The sequence below is a fragment of the Haliaeetus albicilla genome, chromosome Z (genome assembly GCF_947461875.1).
Source record: "Haliaeetus albicilla chromosome Z, bHalAlb1.1, whole genome shotgun sequence".
In the NCBI taxonomy this organism is placed as follows: domain Eukaryota; kingdom Metazoa; phylum Chordata; class Aves; order Accipitriformes; family Accipitridae; genus Haliaeetus; species Haliaeetus albicilla.
Genome location: NC_091516.1, coordinates 43,575,636 through 43,595,485, shown reverse-complemented (window position 1 = coordinate 43,595,485; position 19,850 = coordinate 43,575,636). Strand labels below are relative to the sequence as shown.

The following is a 19,850-nucleotide window of genomic DNA, read 5'->3' as shown; positions in this document are numbered from 1 at the left end:
GGAATGCAGCTGGGCAAGACAGGGATATGCTGGGAAATCTGCTGACAAAGCAGACTGAACTCCAACAAACCCCCAATGGAAAGTCCCCTGAAGGAGTCCAGGATCCCTTCTTTCCTCAGGGAGTGGCAGCTGCTCACAGCAAAGCTGCAAGAGATGCTATCTGACTGTTCAGCTGTGGGCTGGCTGCTGTTCGGCTAGCTCAAACAGGAACACCTGGGCTCATCCAAGAGGAGCACACAACCTGAGCCTTCTAAGCAGATGTGGTAACGGGTAGGACAGCACGTGGCAAAGTGAAGGAAGAATTTTGGCACTGAAGAGATCCTTCCTCCCTACAGGGTCCCCATGTTAACTTGTCTTCTGGCTGATTGGACAGGAGAGAGCCAAACTCCTATAACAAACACAGGGTTGCCCTGTCAACATTTTCAACAGGTCGGAGCCACCGACCCTCAAGTCTACTGTCATAGCCAGGCCTTTTTTTCCCCTCCACTTGTTTAAATGACATATTAATTTCTTTCTCTAGCTCCTGAGAAACAAGCCATACATCATCCTGGCAGTGTGCTTTGGAGGAGGAATTGGGATGTTCACCTGCTTTTCAGCTCTGCTAGAACAGATCCTTTGTGAAAAGGGGTATTCAAATGTGAGTCTTCCTCCTTTTCCCCATTGTCCATGTCATCTATGATACAATAAGGGACTCAGAACAAAATGAAGACGGTTGAATATGCTGCACTGTCTCATATCTTATTTGCTTACATTGTCTGATATAGACTAAGCAGTACATTAATCCAGAGCACAGTCAATCTCTCAGTATAATGGATGATCTGCATTTTCATTACTGCCCATGGCCAGGCTCCCATCTGCAAATCACTCCTCAAACACTTTTTAGGAAAAGAGTGTTGTGTTTTTTCCTAAGCCACTCTAGAGTACTGATGTCTGTGCAGCCTTCTAACACCTTCCCCAGAGTAGGATGAGGCCCAGCGAAGCCCTAGAGTGAAGTTGAAGGCAGGCTGTTGCAATACCTTTTCCTCTTTGCACAGTCTTACCTGAAGCCAGGGCAGCAGAGGAAGTCACAGGTACTGTGACAGCTGTTGCCCCATCCTTCCCATGACACCGGCCAGGTGCTGCTTTTACTGTTGAGCACAGTGTGTGCACAGCTGATTCCTCCTGCTCTCTCCCTACAATAGCAAGGGATAGCCCCTGTTCCTGCATTTCCCCTCAGGCAGGCAGCACTTCAGTCCTGCTGTTCCTTTACCCCCTGGAAGTTCTCTTAAAACACCTCTCCAGCTGTTATGTATGCACATATACTTGTCTGGTTTCTGTCCACTCCCTCTCAACGCCCAGGTGTGATACCTGGTTCAATGCTCCCTAGCCAGGTCACATTTGCACACTCCATTGCTTTTACCTGGAAATCTTTTAAATTTTTCAGGCTTGCTTTCCATGCATCATGATGCTTTTGTCTGTGTGTGACTGAATTCCCTGGCCCTTTAGCCCACAGAAGCTAATGCAGATACCCTTTCCTTCCAGTCTGCTCCTAGGGCTCCCAAAAATGTTTACCCAAATTTGTTAAAGCTTTCCTCCTTTCAGGATTGTTGTCTGCATTTGGAGCTGAAGGAGCCGGACAAGTAAAGATAGTCTCTGCAGGAAACAGGGCATGTACCCTACCCTGACTACTGCTCACTGCCTCTCTAATTAGACATCATTGCTACAGCCAGGCGATGCTGTGTCTCATCTAACACACTTCGGGGCTGCTAGCCTTGTAGAAGGCATTCTGTCAGTGCAGGTCCCTGGTCCCTAGTAAGAAAAGGAGCATGATTATGAACAGGAGCAGATCCCAAGGCAGTTGGACCTGTTACCACCAGTGTGGACAAGGCACCTGATTTCCCCTGGAAGAGCCAAGAACAGTCTCATGCCCAGGTTAGAGCATTTAATGCCAGGGAACTGCTGCTGCTCTGCACTCAGCCTCCCTTGTTAGGTGTGCAGAGACTTGTCATCCATTGAGACCTTCAGACTGCTGTGACCCTGCTGTCCCCACACACTTCTAGCCCCATTATTTGCTACTCAGGTAGTGGAGGCCTCAGCTATCGCAATGGGCAGGGAAGCTTCTCCTGCCTTAGTAAGTAAGTGACCCACTAGCAGCAGGCAGAAGGGTCAATGACATTAAAACCTCTTTCCTAACTGCTCTAGTTGCTCAGTTACTTGTTCTTCTGTCCTCCAGGAATTTGCTGGCCTGAATGGTGCACTGTTCACAGTGTGTGGTTTGTTGGGTGCTTTCCTGCTAGGCCTGTATGTCGACCGGACAAGGAAGTTCATAGAGTCCACCAAGATTTGTTTCTGTCTGAGTGCACTTGCCAGCATCATGTTCGCAGTGGTGAGTTCTCCCTTGCATTGCATCATACCTGTGGGCTTAGTTCTGTTGCTGTCTGATAAATCATCTACTCAAACCAAGGTCATCTGATGTCCTAGTATTTATTAAGCTTTGGGATTATATCTCTGGGCTAGGAATGTTTTAAAGAAAAGCCCATTACTGAGGATTTCACAGTCACTGTGGAGCCTGAGACAGACTGCTTCAGGATATAAATAAATTGGCATAATTTTACTTCCTTACATTGAATCACCATGTTTGTTTACTGGCCCTGAGACCATTGTTTCCAAAAAGAAATGGAACTGCTAAATATCCATCTTACAATAATGAACAAGAATGGCATGGTTTTCCCAACACCTGCCTTTAAGAGTGGTGGCTGCCAGGAGTGTAAGATTAGCAGAAACAAACTAGTTATGTGCCTAGTTCTGCAGTGGTTCCTCAAGGAGGACAAGACAAGGGAGATGCAGAAACCATGGGGGCTGGCGTGCAAGTACTGCACTCAAGCATAGTCATTGCCAATGGCAGCCATCACCCAGCAGAAACCTGAGCATGAGGCACAGGACTCGTACCACTGCAGAGGACCCAGACTGGTTCAGGTATCTGCTTTCCCAACAGGCCTGTGGTCTGCATTTCTCTTGTGTGTTGAAAAATACAGACTTTCAATATAGCATGATCACACCTCCCCCTGGGCCAAGATCCCAGTGATGTTAGCTCTGCTTTGAAGAGACAGAAAAATGCAATGCTTTTCTCTGTGTAGGACAGGGTGCCTAAAGCAGACCTTGCATTTCCCCCTTTAGTATGCTGGCATTTGTTGGGGGGGATGCTCTGAAAACAAATCAGCATGCCTGGGCTCAGGTGAGGCACAGAGTAGGCAAGAGGCTATGTTAGGAGCAACAAGCAAACCTTTCCCTCCTCCCCTTCCCTCCATCCCCTTCATTCCATACAGATGAACTACTAGCTCAAAGTAGTAAAACAAAAAACACCCATTCAAATACACCTGATGCCTTGACACACAGTTTTCCTTGACTTTACCAGTTTAGCTGGGCCAGGCCTGCTACAGCCATGCCAGGACAGACACCTGTTGTCCTCTGTGGGAGTTTATTACATGGTTAAGGAAGGAGATACCAGCACTGTGGCTGCAGGTTTTATGCCCTTGACTTTACTAGTGTTGGCTGGACAAGGCCATGCTCTTTCCTCCAGACTTAGGGACAGGGCTGTTCTAGGCACTAAACTTATCACCAGGGTTTGTGAATGTTTCAGGTGTTTTTTTTGTTTGGTTTGTGGGGTCTTTTTTGTGGTAAAACCCCAACGTTACAAACATCAGTCTGACATGATAAGGAATAGTTTTCCTCATCAATTAGCTGCAGCAACCCAGTGAATTCTCATACATAACCCAATGCAAACACCACTTCTGAAACATTAACTTGCATTGGGAGGAAGGAGTGTATTTCACTTGGTGCTGGAGATACGCTGCGCACACTCCTGGTAAGTTCCTGACCAGGAAGTCAAGTCACAGTAGTACAACCACACCAACGCTTTTCAGGTAATTCTGCTGATCCTTGCTCCCCTTCAACAGATAAATCTCCATGGTGTAGCCATTTGTTGACTCTAGAGGGTTGGAGGTAAAAAAGACATTTCAGGAACAGGTAGGGAATGTACTGGTGAGAACAGTGAGCCCTTGGAACTTCCTGCAGGTTATGAGTTCAGACTTCCTGCGCAGCAGTGCTGACACTGCGATTTTGGTGTTGCTTTTCTGCCTGCAGACTTCTCGGTTCAGACATCGGGCCATCACGCTGGCCATCACCAGCTCGCTCTTTGGTTTCTTCGGTTTTGCCATCTACCCTATTGCCATGGAGCTGGCTGTGGAGTGCTCCTACCCTGTGGGAGAGGGCACATCTACAGGCCTGATTTTTGTTGCAAGGTAAGCAGGCAGGTTAAATTGAATTGGCAGCTGAGCTTGGATTCAAATACACACACACATGTGTGCAGATAGAGAAGAACATGGACATCAGTGCTAGCCATCCTGCTTGAACTTCTTTCTGATGGCTGTGCACATGACCATGGCAATGGGGGGAGCTGGCTGGCTGAGCTATAGAGCTGAAGGTCTAAAGGTTTTAAAGCAAGCAGGAGTATGTGGAGTTGGTGCAAGAAATGCAGGAAGGAAGATGAAGGTCTCCCTTGCTTGGCACAAAGCAGGATTTAACCATGCCCAGCAGCACTTACCTTTGAAGCAGATGGGAGCTGTATGCCTGAGAGGGGCACACATTCCCATGGCAGTACAGGCACTTGTCAGGTCTCAGTGCTCTGCTGAGGAAGATGTGCCTTATTACTGGCAGCTGGTCACAACAGATGGGGCAGTGACAGTCCTTCCCGTGATCAATTTACATGCCTAGGACTGGCACTGGACTGCAACAGGAATGACTTGTTGGAGCCCCAAGCAGTGATATATGTGGCCTGGTGCCATGTGTGTGTGTCAGGTGGAGCTGCAGCAGCAAGAAACATCAGTCAAAGAGGGGCATTAGACACCACCTTTGAAGGCTGCTGTTTCCCTCTGGTTGTGGACTTTGTTGCTGCTGCCAGCCAGCTATGAATAAGGCTGAAGTCATAGACTGACTTTTTCCCATCCTCAGCCCTGCAGTGAGAGGTATTTCCGAGTCTCTGCCCAGTGACTAAGCCTCAGCTCCTTGACAGCTGTAGTTCAACTCCTGCCTGCCTCCAGAGGACAGTGGTTCTGCCATGCTGGCCCAGTGTCTAGGGGTGTGCTGAAAGGCTGACCTGGACACCCTCTGAGCCAGTTAACCAAGTGCCTGGGCCAGAGGAAGCTGGCAGTAGCTTTCTGTGCTAGAAGGACCCTGCTCCAGAAAGGGGCCTCACTTTCTTGCTGCTGGGGAAGCTGGTCTTGTCTGCAGCACTGATGAATGGGACAAGCACCATGACTGCATGTTGGTTTCTCCCCACAGCCAGATTGAAGGTGTGATTTTAATGATTCTGTTACAAGCCCTCACCGTGCATGTTTCTGAGGATCCGTCCTCCACCTGTGCCCTTGATCAGGATGGAGCCCTGGACTGGACAAGTAAGTATGTGTTGGGAAATGATGCTGGACATTTGGTTGCACCCCACATACCTCCCATTTTCCTCCAGGTCTCACTGTGAGGGAGCCTGCAAGACTGATTCCTATTGTAGCATCTCTTAGCCACCTTTCCCAACCTGATGGTGCACTCTTTGCTGCTCCTGCTAAACCAGGCCTGCAGGATTGAAAAGGGAAGACCTCTAAGGTGCTGTGAATGCTGCTGCTGGCTCTGGGTTAAAATTTCTCTTATGGCCACCCTGCAGAGATCTGAGCTTCACCAAGCTAGAAAGCAGCTGGGGGGAAGACACTGTCCACCTAGCACAGCCAGTGCTGCTTTGCAGTGTGGGAGGCCAAGACTACAAAGGCATTGACCAAAAGCTACTTCCCTTGTTTCTGCACACACAGCTGCCTGGGTTCGTAACATGCTGGTACAGCTTTGTTCTGACTTATTCCACTTTTCCCTTCCTTTCCTAGCTGGTCAGAAGAGATAGCAACTGAGATGGACAGGAGCACAAATGTGTTTTCACTACAGGCTAAACCCTGGTTTTGATCTCTCAGCTGGTTCATATTTATGTAATACTGACACCAACTCCTGGGGACACACTGTAACACAAAGGCTGGCAAACACCTTTTAAATATATCCTGCTTGGCTGAGCAGAAACTCCCCAAAACAAGCTCCACTAGCTGGGAGAGAAAAAGGCTTCACAATAACTGCCCCCCAAAAGCAATTTGACTGCTTCATGTCTGAAAGCCCACAACTCTTCATCTCATCAGATCAGAGCTAGATTGCATTATTAGGTACCCATTCCTACCCATTTTGTGGTCTGATACATGCAAGGACATCTGTGGAGGAAGGCATGGAGATGTTTATTTGAGGCACTGCTGAAATGAGAAGGTAACTACATTTACAGGCCTTGTTCCATAGCCTTTTAGAATTACTTTTTTTTTCCTTCAGAAAAAGTTCTTTCAACACAAATTTTTCTTTGATTATTTATCCTTAGTGAACCTTTCCTACACTTTGCTTTCAGATGATATAACAAGAAGCACAACCTGTGTGGATCTGTTCTCTTACGAAGCTCAAGTGTTTTGATTCAGTCTTTCTTGTAACTTCCTCCCCAACACACAAACATGTACATGTACACAGAAACACACACTCCCACAAACACACTGTGTGCACTGGTATAAGACCTCCAACCTCTGCGGTCATAGAGGACAAGAATCCTGGAAACCTTTCACGTTTCACTCAAATCCTCTTCCTATGCCAGTGTTACATGAGACAAGGTTTGGCTGTTACCGAACTGGTGTTGCCCCGCTGTGAGCTGCACACTGTCCTCAGGGGTAGTCGTTGGGAGGCTGTGCATTTGCTGAGGACCAGACTTGCTCTGGACTTCTGCACCCATGGGGAGTTGTGAATTCACTGTCTAAGAGTGTATCATCTTCTTTGCAGCTCCGGTACTGGTGCTGGCTGGCCTCTGTAGTGCTATGGCTTGTTTCTACGTCATCTTCTTCCACACTGACTACAAGCGGCTCCATGCTGAGACAAACAGTGGTGATTTGGTCAAGGCAGAAGATACAGCAACAGCAAATATTCCTGAAGCCTAACCAGGCCAAAAAGGGGATGCCAAGGGCCCAGTAAGGGAAGGACTCAGACCTGTGGGCAGGGACCATGACTGCAAATGCTCAGCTGGCACACTGGGATATTCAGGTCCTGTTGCACAACAAGCAAGGGCTAGAGCAGAGGTGTCACTGGGGCACCTTTGCTGTGCTTCCCTCAATCTTGTATTTATTTGTGAGTCCAGGCTGTAAGAAAGGCTGCCAGAAAGGTCAAAGTGGGACTGGACAACTAAGCAGGTAACAGGGATTTTTAGCTGACTTGATTCAAGTTAAAGAACTGTTTCAGAGGAAAGGAATATCATATTTCAGCTATTTTTTCATTTTCATGTACTTGTATCAGGGGTGAAGCTTTCAGAGGGGTGGAAGCTGTGCCTGTCACAAAGCCAGTGGAAAACCTCTGTTTAAGGACTGTGGTTCTTGTACAGCATAACAACTCTTCCACTCTAAGGCTGGAGCTAATTGTACATCTTAGCTAAAGGGTCGTAGGAGCTACAGTATCCTTCCATTGCAGCAGGGAAGTGTACGTATGTGATCTATAATGCAAGTCTGTTATAATAAGCCACTTTGTCCTCTCTTACAAACAAGAAAAGAAAAGCCCTGCCTGCAGTGCTGCCTGTAAAAGAAAGTATCAGTAAGCAGCAGAAGTTAAATATGGCAGCATTCTTCACCCTTCTGGTCCTCTGCCAGATGCTGAGACATGCAGGATAAGCTTGTTTTACTGGGGCTTCTGTTGTTTCTCCACCTCTCCTGCAGTTCCAGTGGGTTAGTTAAGTTTTCCACAAGAAGATGAACATGCTGGTGTAAGATGAGGGTAGTGTACCCTCCCCAGGCCAACTCATGCTCTCCTGTAGGGAAACACTAAGAGGGCAGCTCACTTTTTGGGGAATGACATGGCGGTGCCTGGTGTGGTAGGAGCTGGCAGGAGAACTGGCAAAGGTGACCACTTAGAGAAGGCAGGGATGTGTCATAAGTTTCTGCACATGATAGGGGCTTTCCAGGGAAGACCAAGTAAGAAACAACATCAACAAGCACCTTCCAGTTCTCTCTGCAGCTGACAGCTGTTCTTCAGTCTTAGAAGAGAGGGGTAGTGACACAAAAGATCCCCTCTGAAGTTGTTACCCTAACAATTGCAATGGGTACAACTGGATTTTTCATTTTACAGTACTTCCACAGCAGTCCAGTGTCCTGCTTTGTTGTTCAGGTCTAGATGTACAACCTGAGAACTTTTTAACCTATAACATTTCAGTGGACTTGGTGATGCTTCATACCATGCATCTTGCAAGAGGATCTGAGTACTTCTTGATTAAAGTAACTTGATGCACATTGGACCTGTGACTGGCTTTGTCCAGTCCAGCTAGAGGATGATCCCAAAGCAAAGGATGCACTTCCCCTGAGGCACACTGTACGGAGGAGCTCTCTCAGTGCCTGAATTATCTTCCCCATTAGCAACTGGAAATCTCTTCCTTTGTAAAACACCTAGCTGCATCCTTCTTGGGAGCCTGCTAGTTCCTACAGCTCCAGCCTTGCTCTCACTAGTAAGCACTGTCAAAAGGAGCAGGAAGGAAGTCTGAACCTGAGGTGAAACAAGATCAGTTTGGACCTGTCAGAGGAATGGGATTAGCTGTCTTTTGCAAAACTAGCTGGTCAGTTCTGCAGCCCTGGACCTAATACACCAAACAGTTTAACACCAAATTTACATGCTACTCCTGAGTCCTACTGTACTGGGAAGCAAGAAGCACTTGGTACTTTATAATTTTATATATTTACAAATGCTTATGTTTTTTAATAAAGGGTGGTTTAAGAAAAGATAATTCTTTTCTCACTATATTACACTTCAAAAAGTATTTTATAGATGCAAGGGTGCATCAGATCTGCTATGTAGCACAAACCAAAGGTCTCTGTATTTGCCAAAAGTGCATTAAGTTGTGGTCAAAGTGATGATGTGAAGTGGTATCTCAGATCCCTAAAATCACAGTGTGAAATTAGCTGTAGGTTAAACTACAGTTAGCTCTATTTTGAAGGATATGTTAGAGGGGTGAGGAAATACTGCTAGCAAATGTCTCCAAAATCTGCCATTGCCCTAGTCAGAAAGTCTGCCTTGCACCAGCTAAGACACGCTTATCTTTATCCACGCATATAAAAGAGATTTGAATGAGGAGATTTTTCTCTCTACTCATGCATCAGACTTATAGGTGTCTGAGGTTCATTCTGAATTCCTACTGTGTAGCGGAGCAGGTAGCTCCTCCACTATATAGTTTGTCATACCCTGGCAGCATGCCATAGAGGAGTTATGGCATTGCTAACAGTGAGGCCCAGTAGCTCGCACAAATAGCACCTTGCACCATCGGCTGTTTCTGCTGCTTCAGCTAACTTCACATTTTGTCTTTAGAACAACAGAGGCTCAAATTTCTGTGCTAGTCTGTAATTACCACCATAGCTGAAGTCAGCTTACTACTGTAGATTCTTCTTCTCAAAGCTGCATAACTTGTCTGTCTCTCACAGCTCCCATTTAGATGTGCCTTTCCCTGGGAAGCCTGCGGAAAGCGTGAAGCTGAAATCTTAGCAGGACAGAGGAATTTTGATGTTAAGGCATGGGTCTGGTATGCTGGGGTGGACCCATGTCCTCTCCTCACCAAAAGAGTGGTCTGGCTGCCTTACTGTTGTGGTTTAACCCCAGCCAGCAACTAAGCACCATGCAGCCGCTCACTCACTCCCCCCCCATCCAGTGGGATGGGGGAGAAAAATCAGGAAAAGAAGTAAAACTCCTGGGTTGAGATAAGAACGATTTAATAGAACAGAAAAGAAGAAACTAATAATGATAATGATAACACTAATAAAATGACAACAGTAGTAATAAAAGGATTGAAATGTACAAATGATGCGCAGGGCAATTGCTCACCACCCGCCGACCGACACCCAGCCAGTCCCTGAGCGGCGAATCCCTGCCCCCCACTTCCCAGTTCCTAAACTAGATGGGATGTCACATGGTATGGAATACACTGTTGGCCACTTTGGGTCAGGTGCCCTGGCTGGGCATGAGAAGCTGAAAAATCCTTGACTCTAGTCTAAACACTACTGAGCAACAACTGAAAACATCAGTGTTATCAACATTCTTCACATACTGAACTCAAAACACAGCACTGTACCAGCTACTAGGAAGACAGTTAACTCTATCCCAGCTGAAACCAGGACACTTACCAACCTTCTATGACCCCGGGAATCCCAGCAGAGGTGTCTACAATAGGTCTGTAGGGGTCACTGGAAAACTGGTACTGCAGAAAGCCTCCTGCAAAGGTGAATGGTCCTGGCTGTGGTCTGGTCTCACTAGAGGCCTTCTGCTTTTGTAAAGCCACAGGATAGGGCCATAAAGGTCAGCCAACAACTCCCATCACAGTTGTGGATCCTAGAGAAGCCCTCTGACACAGGCAAGGATATGCATTCTTGCCATTCTGCACACAGTTGGGGTCAAGACAACACTTCCATTGCAAGAAAGGTTGTTTCTCTTGCACAGCAGCCAGTCTTGAGGTCCCTGGAGCAACTCAGTCCAAAGGTTTTCTGCAGGACACTACCACCACCTGTCTCTAGAGCAACTCTGCTCTGTGAGATAACCCTGCAGGCTTCCTGCAGCCCCTCAGAACAGCCAACTCTCTCTGCCCTTTTTCTGCAGCCTTCCCTGGGGACTGCATGGGGCTGGCAGAGGAAGGTCAGGTTCACATGAGCCTGGGGTGAGGTATGCTGCAGTCTGATGACCAAGCAGTTTGTGCCTGCCCTGTCCTGTGCTGGCCAGACTTGGCTGTCAGTGCCAGGAAGGCAAAACGGGCAGGGGCTGTACTGGAGAAAAGCAGCCCCAAGGATGCTCCTGTGAGTACAGCTGCCTCATTAAAGACCTTTAGAGAGGTTCAAGTGAGATCCTTTGTGCTGCCATGGGATGAGTACTGGGTCAGTGTCTGGTACTCCCATGCTGCATCTCTCACAGGGGGCAGTGGACATATCAGCAAAGTCTGGATTGACTCCACAGGTGTTTGCACACCAGCACAGGAATGCCTGCCTATACAGGATTGGGTCACCCTGCTTGGGATTGAGGTGAAGATTGTCTACACTGTAACACCACCGCCCCACTCCCACCCCCAAACCAAACCAAACTAACATTCGTGCTGTCTTTTTAAGTAAGTAAAAGCAGATTTGTCATCAAAATGTTAAAAACAAATCCAGGGAAACTTTAAGACAGAAGATACTTTTTGCTTCCTCAAAAGAAAGAAAATACTGTAGAAAAAAACCCAAACACATGTATAAACTGTATAGATATAAAAATATTGAAGTGATTGGAGCTGGCAGTGGAAGCAACACATCATGAAAAAAACAAATTATGACAATGGCTGGAGCAGCCATCCTGTCAGCTGTTATTGCCCCTTTTTAGGACCACTGTGTTCAAACACCTTTAGCCCTGAGCAAAGAGACTCAGTAAGCAGGACAGATACAGGCTGAAAGTCAAAAGCAATTATACTTTGGGGCTACAGAAAAAATTCTTGTGCCTCATGCCTTTCTGAAATAGAGATTTATTTTATTCCAACCCCCAGAGCCTCAAGACCTGTTGTCTACTCCTCACCTTCACCTACACCTCTCTTTGGATCAAGTTTGTCACAAGGATTTCATGGCCTAACAGTGAAAGCAAACTAATACAGCTTTCTGGAGCTCTGTGAGGCTGGAGCTCTTCAGAGGTATGTAAAGCAGCAGCTAGCATGTCCAAGTTCTGCCTGATACTCTGCAACCTTAAATAAAATAAACACCAAAAGCAATCAGTGCTTTAAAACTCCCCAGGGAACTTTTATCACAGGTTTAAAACAAGTGGTCCTACTTGTAGCTGCAATGTGTTCACATGTCTGCCTGATTTGCAGACAGCTCCCTCAACCATTTTGGCTCAAGTCAGATGGTGGTATTGGATGGAAGAAAATACATCCTGGAACTACATGTGCTACAAAATGGGAACAAAACTAGATTTCTTGGCAGGTTTTGTGGAAAGGATCCCAGAAGGGTGGTAGGAAAAATATTAACTAGCTGAAACATCTATTATAGTACTTTCTGCCTGGATACATTTCCCTTATGTACACACTCTGTCATCCTACTTCAGGAACTGTGGGATTTATTAATATATGATGGATAGTACTGGCATTATTTAGTTTGCTACATCATGGTCCTTTAATAGAAGAGAGTGATTTAATCAAGTGCATCCCCCTGGAGAAAGAGGGAATAACACAGGATGCCTGGAGGAAGAAACTCTGTAGAAACTTGGCTCTGCTTCATCCTGTCCATTCTGCCTTAACTCTTAGTTTTAAAAAGTGACCTGCTCCAGTTTGTGTTCTCCCCCTCCTCCCCCCCCTCAAAAAACAACCTCTCCCTGCTCAAGAGCTGCTCTTTCGAGCTAAAAGCCCCTTGGTCTCTTTGGCAAAGATGGGTGGAGGTGCAGAAGGAAGGTTTTCAAGTAGCTAAATGTTGCCAGAAGATAAGAACAAGGAACTGCAAATAAGAAACATTCTGAATACACATAGCAAAACCAAAACAAAGATAATCAGTGTGAGAAACAGAGGAGCCCTCTGCCCATTTTGGGAGAGAGGCAATAACATAAAAACATCAGGCATGATGAAGGAAAATCAGAAGAGAAAAGACAAGCTCATTTAAGTCCTGACCTCTCTCCTCAAAGAGATTTTGAGCCTCATCACCTTTCCCTTTGTGACTAGAAGCCACTCAGAAGCCGTGCTAAAGAGATGGCATCAGCTCCATGATACTCACAGCTTACTGAGCATAGAGCTACAGACCCACAGGGTGGCAAATGAATAGAGGATGATGAATATCATGTAAGTATGAATCATTAGCAAGAACTGCGTTGTTAAGGAATAGATATTAAATTCCCCAGCTGATAGACAAATGTATTCAAGCCTGTACTCAGCATCAGTCCTGGTTTGGGTTGCTTGATTCACTCCAAGCTTTCCTTCACAGGTCTCCACGTCTCTTCCCTTGGGAGGTCACTGCAGGACATGTTCTCAGAAAAGTTTGGGAAACCTGAGAGCCTTCACTGGGTTTCCCTCTGGCACTGAGGAAACACAGAGGAAAAGAAGCATGAGAGGTGCCGCTGTGCCCATCATGCAGCCTCACCTTAGCCTGCTTTCCCCTTGCCAAGCATTGTGAGGAGAAAAGGAAGATCCTGCTCAAGGGCTGCTGTTTCTGGGAGCACGCGATATGCAAGGGGGAGACATGGAGGGGGCAGAGGAAGGGTTGCCATGGTCAGTCCTGGGTGTCAGCACTGACACACAAAGGCACTCAGACTGGGGCTTCTTAAGTCAGCTGGACCCCATGAGGGAGGCAGGCCTTGACCTCCCAGTTTCACCCAGGGAGATGTGGCCTATTCACCTGCAGCAGGGCAGAGTCTCCAGCTGGGGCAGGGGGCAAAGGGGCTCTGCTCCCCAAACAGACCTTCTTCCCTGAGGTGGTGGCCTCGCAGGGGTGCAGGAGCTTAGAGGCCAGTCTTCTGAAGGTCTTTGGGGACTTTGGCTCCCTGATCAGTCCCACCAGTGAGCCTGCAAAGCAGCAAGGGAGGCAATCAAAAGCTATTCCTCTGCTATCAGTCCCCAGGCTTTCCTGGGCTCCCTCGTGCTGTCACAGTACAGGCAGCTCTTGTGGCCAAAGCAGCACTCCGTTTGGATGGGTAGCCCTTGTATGTCGAGTGCTTCTCCTCCCACTCCCTGCACTGCCCAGCACTCTTCATCCCCATGGCCCTTGCTTGCCAATAGTGAGGGCAGGCAGCACTTCCTAGACCTGTTCCAACTTGGTGCCTTCCATTTGCACCAAGAACACAGACTGTGCACCCCCTGCGCAATCCCATCAGTCCTCCAGATGTGGCAAGGATGGGGCATCCTACACAGGTGGGGAGCTCATCCCCCTGCCTCCCCCAAAATGGATGCCATGACACCTTGCTTGGAGGAGGAAGACTTAAATAAAATTTAGCAAGTTACACATCCAAAAATTAAACAGCTATAGCATAAGCATCCTTGCCTAAGCCTATCACTCCATCACTCTGCAGTAATTTCAAGACCCTGTGGTAGCTGCACTTCTGTGGGCCAGACAGAGCATCCCAAAGGCTTGTATTGTCAAGGCCATTGCTGTCCCCAGCCAGAAAGCAGGACGACAGCCACCTCCAGTGGCTGGAAGTGAGTACAGCTACAAGAACTGCAATATCTGTGAAGCTGTGCCCACTGGTGAATGCCTTCATTTTTAAAGACATTTTTGAAAACCTCCAAACCTAAAACAAAAAAGCATGGCTAAAGCTATCGTCCATGTCACACTACTGTGGGGAGGTGAGGGGAGCAGAGGAGGAGGAAAAAGAGGAGGAGAAATTTTGGTACAGCTGCTCTCCAATCAGCACAACTGGCTGCAAGAACAAGCATCCCCGCTGTAGCCAAGTGGGCTCTGCCCAAGTGGTCTCCTTGCAGGGAGGTGTGATCATGTATAAAATTTATGGAAAAGTTCCACAGAATCTGCCAGGTAATTGTAAAACTTTACAGCCATTGTGACCCCGTTTTTGTGGAAAAGCAGCACACTCAGTGTTGAAAGCAGTCTCTCAGACAATCCCCCTTGAAGTCCAGGGAAGGCAGGTGTTGCACATGCTCTTTTAGCAGAAAGACCACATTAAAATGCTGAAATCGTCAATAGGATGGAGAGACTTCAAGCTTAAGCAGAGTTACATGTGGCACAAATCCACTCCTTCAGACTCTGCTGCTCTTTGCAGTGCTCTTAAACGACTGGTGTAGACTGGACATCTACCCTACTGCCCCTCTGCTGCCTCCACAGGAACACTGCACTAGTGCAGGGCATTGAACTAAGGTCTTGTCGTGCAGTCTCCCTGGCCCTGCAAGAAACCACAGCTTCTAATCACTGCTTGCAACCTGCCCCATGTATATGCAAAGCTTTGCCAGCTGCTTTCAGCAATTCCCATCTCTTGCACACTACTAAGAGAAGACTGAGATCTCATCTTTTGGCAAAAGCCAGACTCTAATTACTCAGAATTAGCTAATCCAAAATGAAAAGGCAGCCAGCTCTGGGGGTTTGGCAGGAATGCCCAACTCTCAAATGCATTGCCCTTCCAGGTTGCAAAGCCTGGCAAGAAGGCTGATGATACTGGGTGTCCCCTCGGGACGATTTGCGAAGCCATGCCCTGCCCAAAGAGTCAGTGTTTACAGCCAGGGGGCTCTGGAGTGCTCGTGCTGTTCAGGCCCTAAAGCAGCCTTTGCTCTGTCTCACACCAGGGCTCACCTCAGACTATGCTGCGGCAATGGCAGAGGTCACTTCAGGAGGAGGCACAGGCAAGAGGTCCAGGGCAGCCAGAGCAGCTGGGGGCAGTCTCTGGGGTATTCCCTCCTGTGTCTAGGTGCCTGCGTTGCTCTTGCCCTCCCAGAAGGATCTTTTCCCTCCCTTCCAAACCCCCAGATCATGGCATGCTGCTGTCCACAAAGGGGAGTCCAAAAGCCATATGACCAGAGTTTCATGGTGCTGGAGGACCCCTGGAGACCCCTCAGGCTAAGAGCCTAGCGTCAGACCAAACCTGGCCCAGAGAGCATATGGTCATGACCCCTGCAAGGCAGCAAGGTGCTTCTGTGGTAGAGTTCATCACTGCTAGCCCTTCCTGGGGCACACCTGCTGGGAGACGTAGGTATGGGATGCCAGGGTTGGTGTGAGCATCCCAGGAGGGCAGGACACTGCAGCTGGGCAGGCTATGGTAGGTTCAGAGGAAGGTGTTTGAGAGCCCTGAAGAAGAGTTTTGGTGATATGGAGACCCTGGGACAGGTCTTGGTGACCATAAGCAGGGTTGGACATCTGGAGACACTTCAGCATCATTTGGGATCTTTGCAGGGCTGGAACATGGTTTGGACAGGTTTGGGGGAAGTGTCTAGGGACTGTGAAGCAGGATTGGGCGTTCTGGGGTTTGGGGGTGTTTCGTGTCTCTTGAGAAGGATTTCCCAGTGTTTGGGAGTCCTGGGGCAGGGTTTGGCAGTAGGGGCTACTTGGGCTAGATTTAGGGTGTTTGGGGAGCCCTGGGGCAGGGTTTGGAGCTCATTGGTGACACTGGGCAGAGTCCAGGGACTGATGACTTGAGGGTCCTGAAATAAGTTATCAGGGTGTTTCAGGACCCTGATACCAGATTGGAAGGGATTGTGCGTACTTGGGCAGAGTGCATGGGGACCTTTGGGAGCCCTGGGGCAGGGTGTGGAGGTATTTGGGGGCACTTGGGCCATGTTTGTGGGGGCTGTGTGGCTCTGTGGCAGAGTCTGGGAGTCTTTGGGGTAGAGAAGCTTAGAAGCAGCATTTGTATTGTGGCCTAGGAATAGGTTTTGGGGGATTGTGGGGGCATGCAGTCAGGGTTTAGGGTTGTCCATGGTCCGACGACAGCTCTGAGATAGGGTTTCAGGTCTTTTAGGGTCCTGAAGCAGGTTTTGGTGGTGGTTTGGAGCCCTTGGACAGGACTGTGTGATGCTGGGAATATATGGGCACTGTGTGGAGCAAATAGGGTACTTGAAGCACAGTTTGGTAGGGTTCTGGGGAAGTCTTAAAGAGACCTAAAGCAGGATGCAGGGGTCTTTGGGAGAAATTGCACAGTTTGGGGGGACTGGGAATGCTGGGACAGGGTTCAGGGGTGTTTGGAAGAGATCTTAGGAGCCTGTGAAACTGTTTTGGGTTTTGGTTGGGTTTGGGTTTTTTTTCCAGCACTGGGCCAGGTTTTAGGGTTCTTGGGGCATTTGGCAGGCTTGGGGGAACTGGAACAAGATTTGGGGGCTGGAAAATGTCTCTGAAAGACCTGAATTAGGGCTTTGGGGTGTTTGGGTCCCTAGTTCAGGTTTGGAGATCTTTGGGGACAATTGGTCATGGCTTGAGGGTCTTCAGTAGCCCTGGTCATGGGTTTGAGGTGGGGGTCAACTGAAAGCATTTTGGGGTTCCTGGGGCACACTTTGGGGATTTTGGAGCATGAGGCAGGTTTGGAGTCTTCAGGGTCACTTCAGGGAGGGTGTGGGGCTTTCAGCATTGCTAGGAGATTTGTGGCAGCATTTGGGGTCCTGTGGTAGGGTTTTGGGAGTTTCTGAGTGTCCTGAACTTGCCTGGGGCAAATTTTGGGTTCTTTGAGGAAAATTGGGCGTACAGGGTCTCTTTAGAGCCAGGAAGAACTATGGCATGTTTGGGGGTATTTGGGATTTGGTGGGAGCTTTGGGACAGTGTTTGGATCCTTTGGCATGGCTGGGAGAGATCTGAGAAGCTTGGAAGCAGGGTTTAGGTGTTTGGGGCCACTTGAGCCATTTTAGGTGGGTCTTTGGGGGCACTTGGATTTGATTTGAGATGTTTTGCTGGCCCAAGAGCAAGGTTTCAGGGTGTTTGGGAGAAGTCTTTGAGGTCTTGGAGGCAGGGTTTGGGGACCCTAGGACAAGTTTTGAGTTGTTTGGCAGCTCCTGGGAAGGACCTGTGGATGTTGTGTGGCCTAGAAAAAAGGTTTGTGGAGTCTTTGTGGGAAATTAGGGTCTGTGGGTCTTTGAGGAGGAGTTTCAGGGGCTCAGAAACAGGGTTTGGGATTTTGGGGGCTGTCAGGAAGGTTGGGGGACTCTGGGGGTAGGGTTCACAGATATTCATGATACATACATGACATTCTCTGAGGAGCATTTGGAGGTATTTGGGGGCCTTGAAACAGGCCTGGAAGTGTACTGTGACAGGATTGGAAAGTACTGGGGATACTCAGGTAGGATGTGGAGGTAAATGGGTGCACCCTGGAGCAGGGCTTAGGGTGTTTTGGCTACTGGCATAGATAGTATTTGGGGCATTTAGGCAGGGTATGGGCTGGGGGGGGGGGGGGCGAGAGCTGTTGAGGAAGGGTTGGGGGTGTTTTAGGCCCTGGGGCAACTTCAGGGTCTTTGGGGTTAGTAAGGCAGGGACTCGGGACTCTGAAGCTGAGTACTTGATGCCTGGGGCCGGTCTGGGTGCGTTCAGGGACTGCTGAGTACCCTGAGACAGGTGTGAGAGTCTTTTTAAATTGCAAGTAAGTGCAGCAAAGGCCTGGGTCAACGTTGCTGGCACACGTTCGAGGGTGGCTCTGCCGCTCCCCCGGCTCCCGGCAGCGACGGTCCCCGCAGGCAGAAGACACCTCGAAGGCCGGCGCCTGCCTCATCAGCGCCTCGCCCTCAGCGTCCAGCCGCCTGCGCCTCAACCCGCTCCCGCGCGCCGACCTCGTACCGCCACCGCGCCTGCGCCAGAGGTAGGGGTGCGCAGGAGCAACAGCTCACGTGCTCCCGATGCTGAACGGGAACCGCCTTCAGGCATGCGCACTTGCGCTGTCCACTGCACCGGGGAGCTGCTTGCGCTGCCGCCCTGTCCTTCTCCGGGAGGCTGGTGGCCGCAGAGTGGCAGTAGTGGTGCGCAGGCACCGCGGAGCAGCTGCGGGCTGCACTCGCTCCCCGGTGACACCGATCCTCAGAAATGCTGTGCTGCCTGTCAGCGAGTAGCGGGGACGGCGGCCGCGGCCGGTCACTTCTTTTGTTACCAAGGAGCCGGGAGGCAGGAGACACGCCCCATCGCAGAGGGGGTGGCGGCTGTGCTGCGGGATAGCCCCGGGGGAGGGCGGCGAGTGCCCAGGTTGCTACCCCGGGTGCAGGAGTGCAGAACGGCGCTCCGTCGTGGTGAGGCTAGGCGGGACAGTGCGCATGCGGTGGGCTGCGGCCGCAGCGCTGCGGACAAGGGGGGGCAGTGCGCATGCGCATGGGTCTGCCCGCAGTATTGCGGATGAGGTTAATGAGGGTAGTGCGCATGCGCTTGCATTTCACGCGGTGCTGAGGGCAACTTGGGGCTGTGCGCACAGCTCTGCCCGCAGTCCCGCGGACTGACGGCACGAGGGGTAATGCGCATGCGCCTAGCTGCGCGGGTATGCTGAGGTCGGTGTAGCCGTGCGCAGGCGTGATGTGGCGGCGGGAGCAGCGGGGCGGCGGTGGCCCCAGCCCGGGGGAAGGGGAAGGCGAAGGCACGGAGGGAGGGAGAAACCCTGGCCCGGGGCAGGACTGCCCGCCGGGGAGCAGACCAGAGTGAGAGGGCGAGAGCAGCGGAGCGAGGGAGAGGGGGATCAGGGGAGGGACAGAGGAGTGGGAAATATGGGCGGAGTGAGGACGCTGGGACCTACGGTGGGAGGGAGGGACCAGGAGAAGAGGAGGGATCGTGAGACAAAAAGCGGGATAGAGGGAATGAAATAGGGACAAGGAGTGGAGGAGGCAGTGGGGAGAGCGAAAGTGAGATGGGGATAGAGAAAGACAGGTGGGGAGGGAAAAACAGGGATGAGGAGCCGAGCAAAAGGGTAAAGAAACAAAGTACGAGGGCCTGGCAGAGGGATAGAGAGAGAAAAATTGGGATGCGACCAGAACAGAGCAGCAGAGGAGAAAAGGGAGGGAGAGCAGGAAAGAGGGACAGAGGGAGATGGATACTGGGGTGGGGAAAGAATGTGAGAGATGGACAGGTAAGAGAAAGTCCTCAATCTGGGGGTCCCTCTGGAGCACATGCTCCAGGGCTGTGTCCTCGGGTTCACCACCCATTTCCCCTCCAAACCAGGGAGAGGACCCCCTTCCCTCTTCACAACCCCACACAGGCATTGGGGGAAGCTGTCTCTCCAGCTGCCCTTGGCAGGCCAGTCCAGGAGGGAGGGATGGAGCTTGAGGCCAGCACAGCTGCAGCAGAAAGTGATGCAGCATGTTGGATGGTGCGTCCCTGTCCCACAGGCCTGCAGAGAGCAGGGGT

The 19,850-nt window shown here is 49.8% G+C and overlaps 1 protein-coding gene across 4 annotated transcripts in view; it reads left to right on the top strand.

Annotated features, from left to right (window-relative positions):
* Positions 1-14,622, top strand: part of SLC49A3 (solute carrier family 49 member 3) — a 30,855-nt gene extending 16,233 nt beyond the window's left edge. For 2 of the 4 annotated variants that reach the window (XM_069776590.1, XM_069776586.1), the window contains 5 exons: positions 521-637; positions 2,213-2,365; positions 4,123-4,280; positions 5,320-5,432; positions 6,877-9,509. In XM_069776590.1, coding sequence (XP_069632691.1) covers positions 521-637; positions 2,213-2,365; positions 4,123-4,280; positions 5,320-5,432; positions 6,877-7,031 — 696 coding nt within the window. In that variant the 3' untranslated portion in view covers positions 7,032-9,509. The other 2 variants (XM_069776587.1, XM_069776589.1) reach the window with 2 other exon arrangements.
* The last annotated feature ends 5,228 nt before the right edge of the window (positions 14,623-19,850 follow it).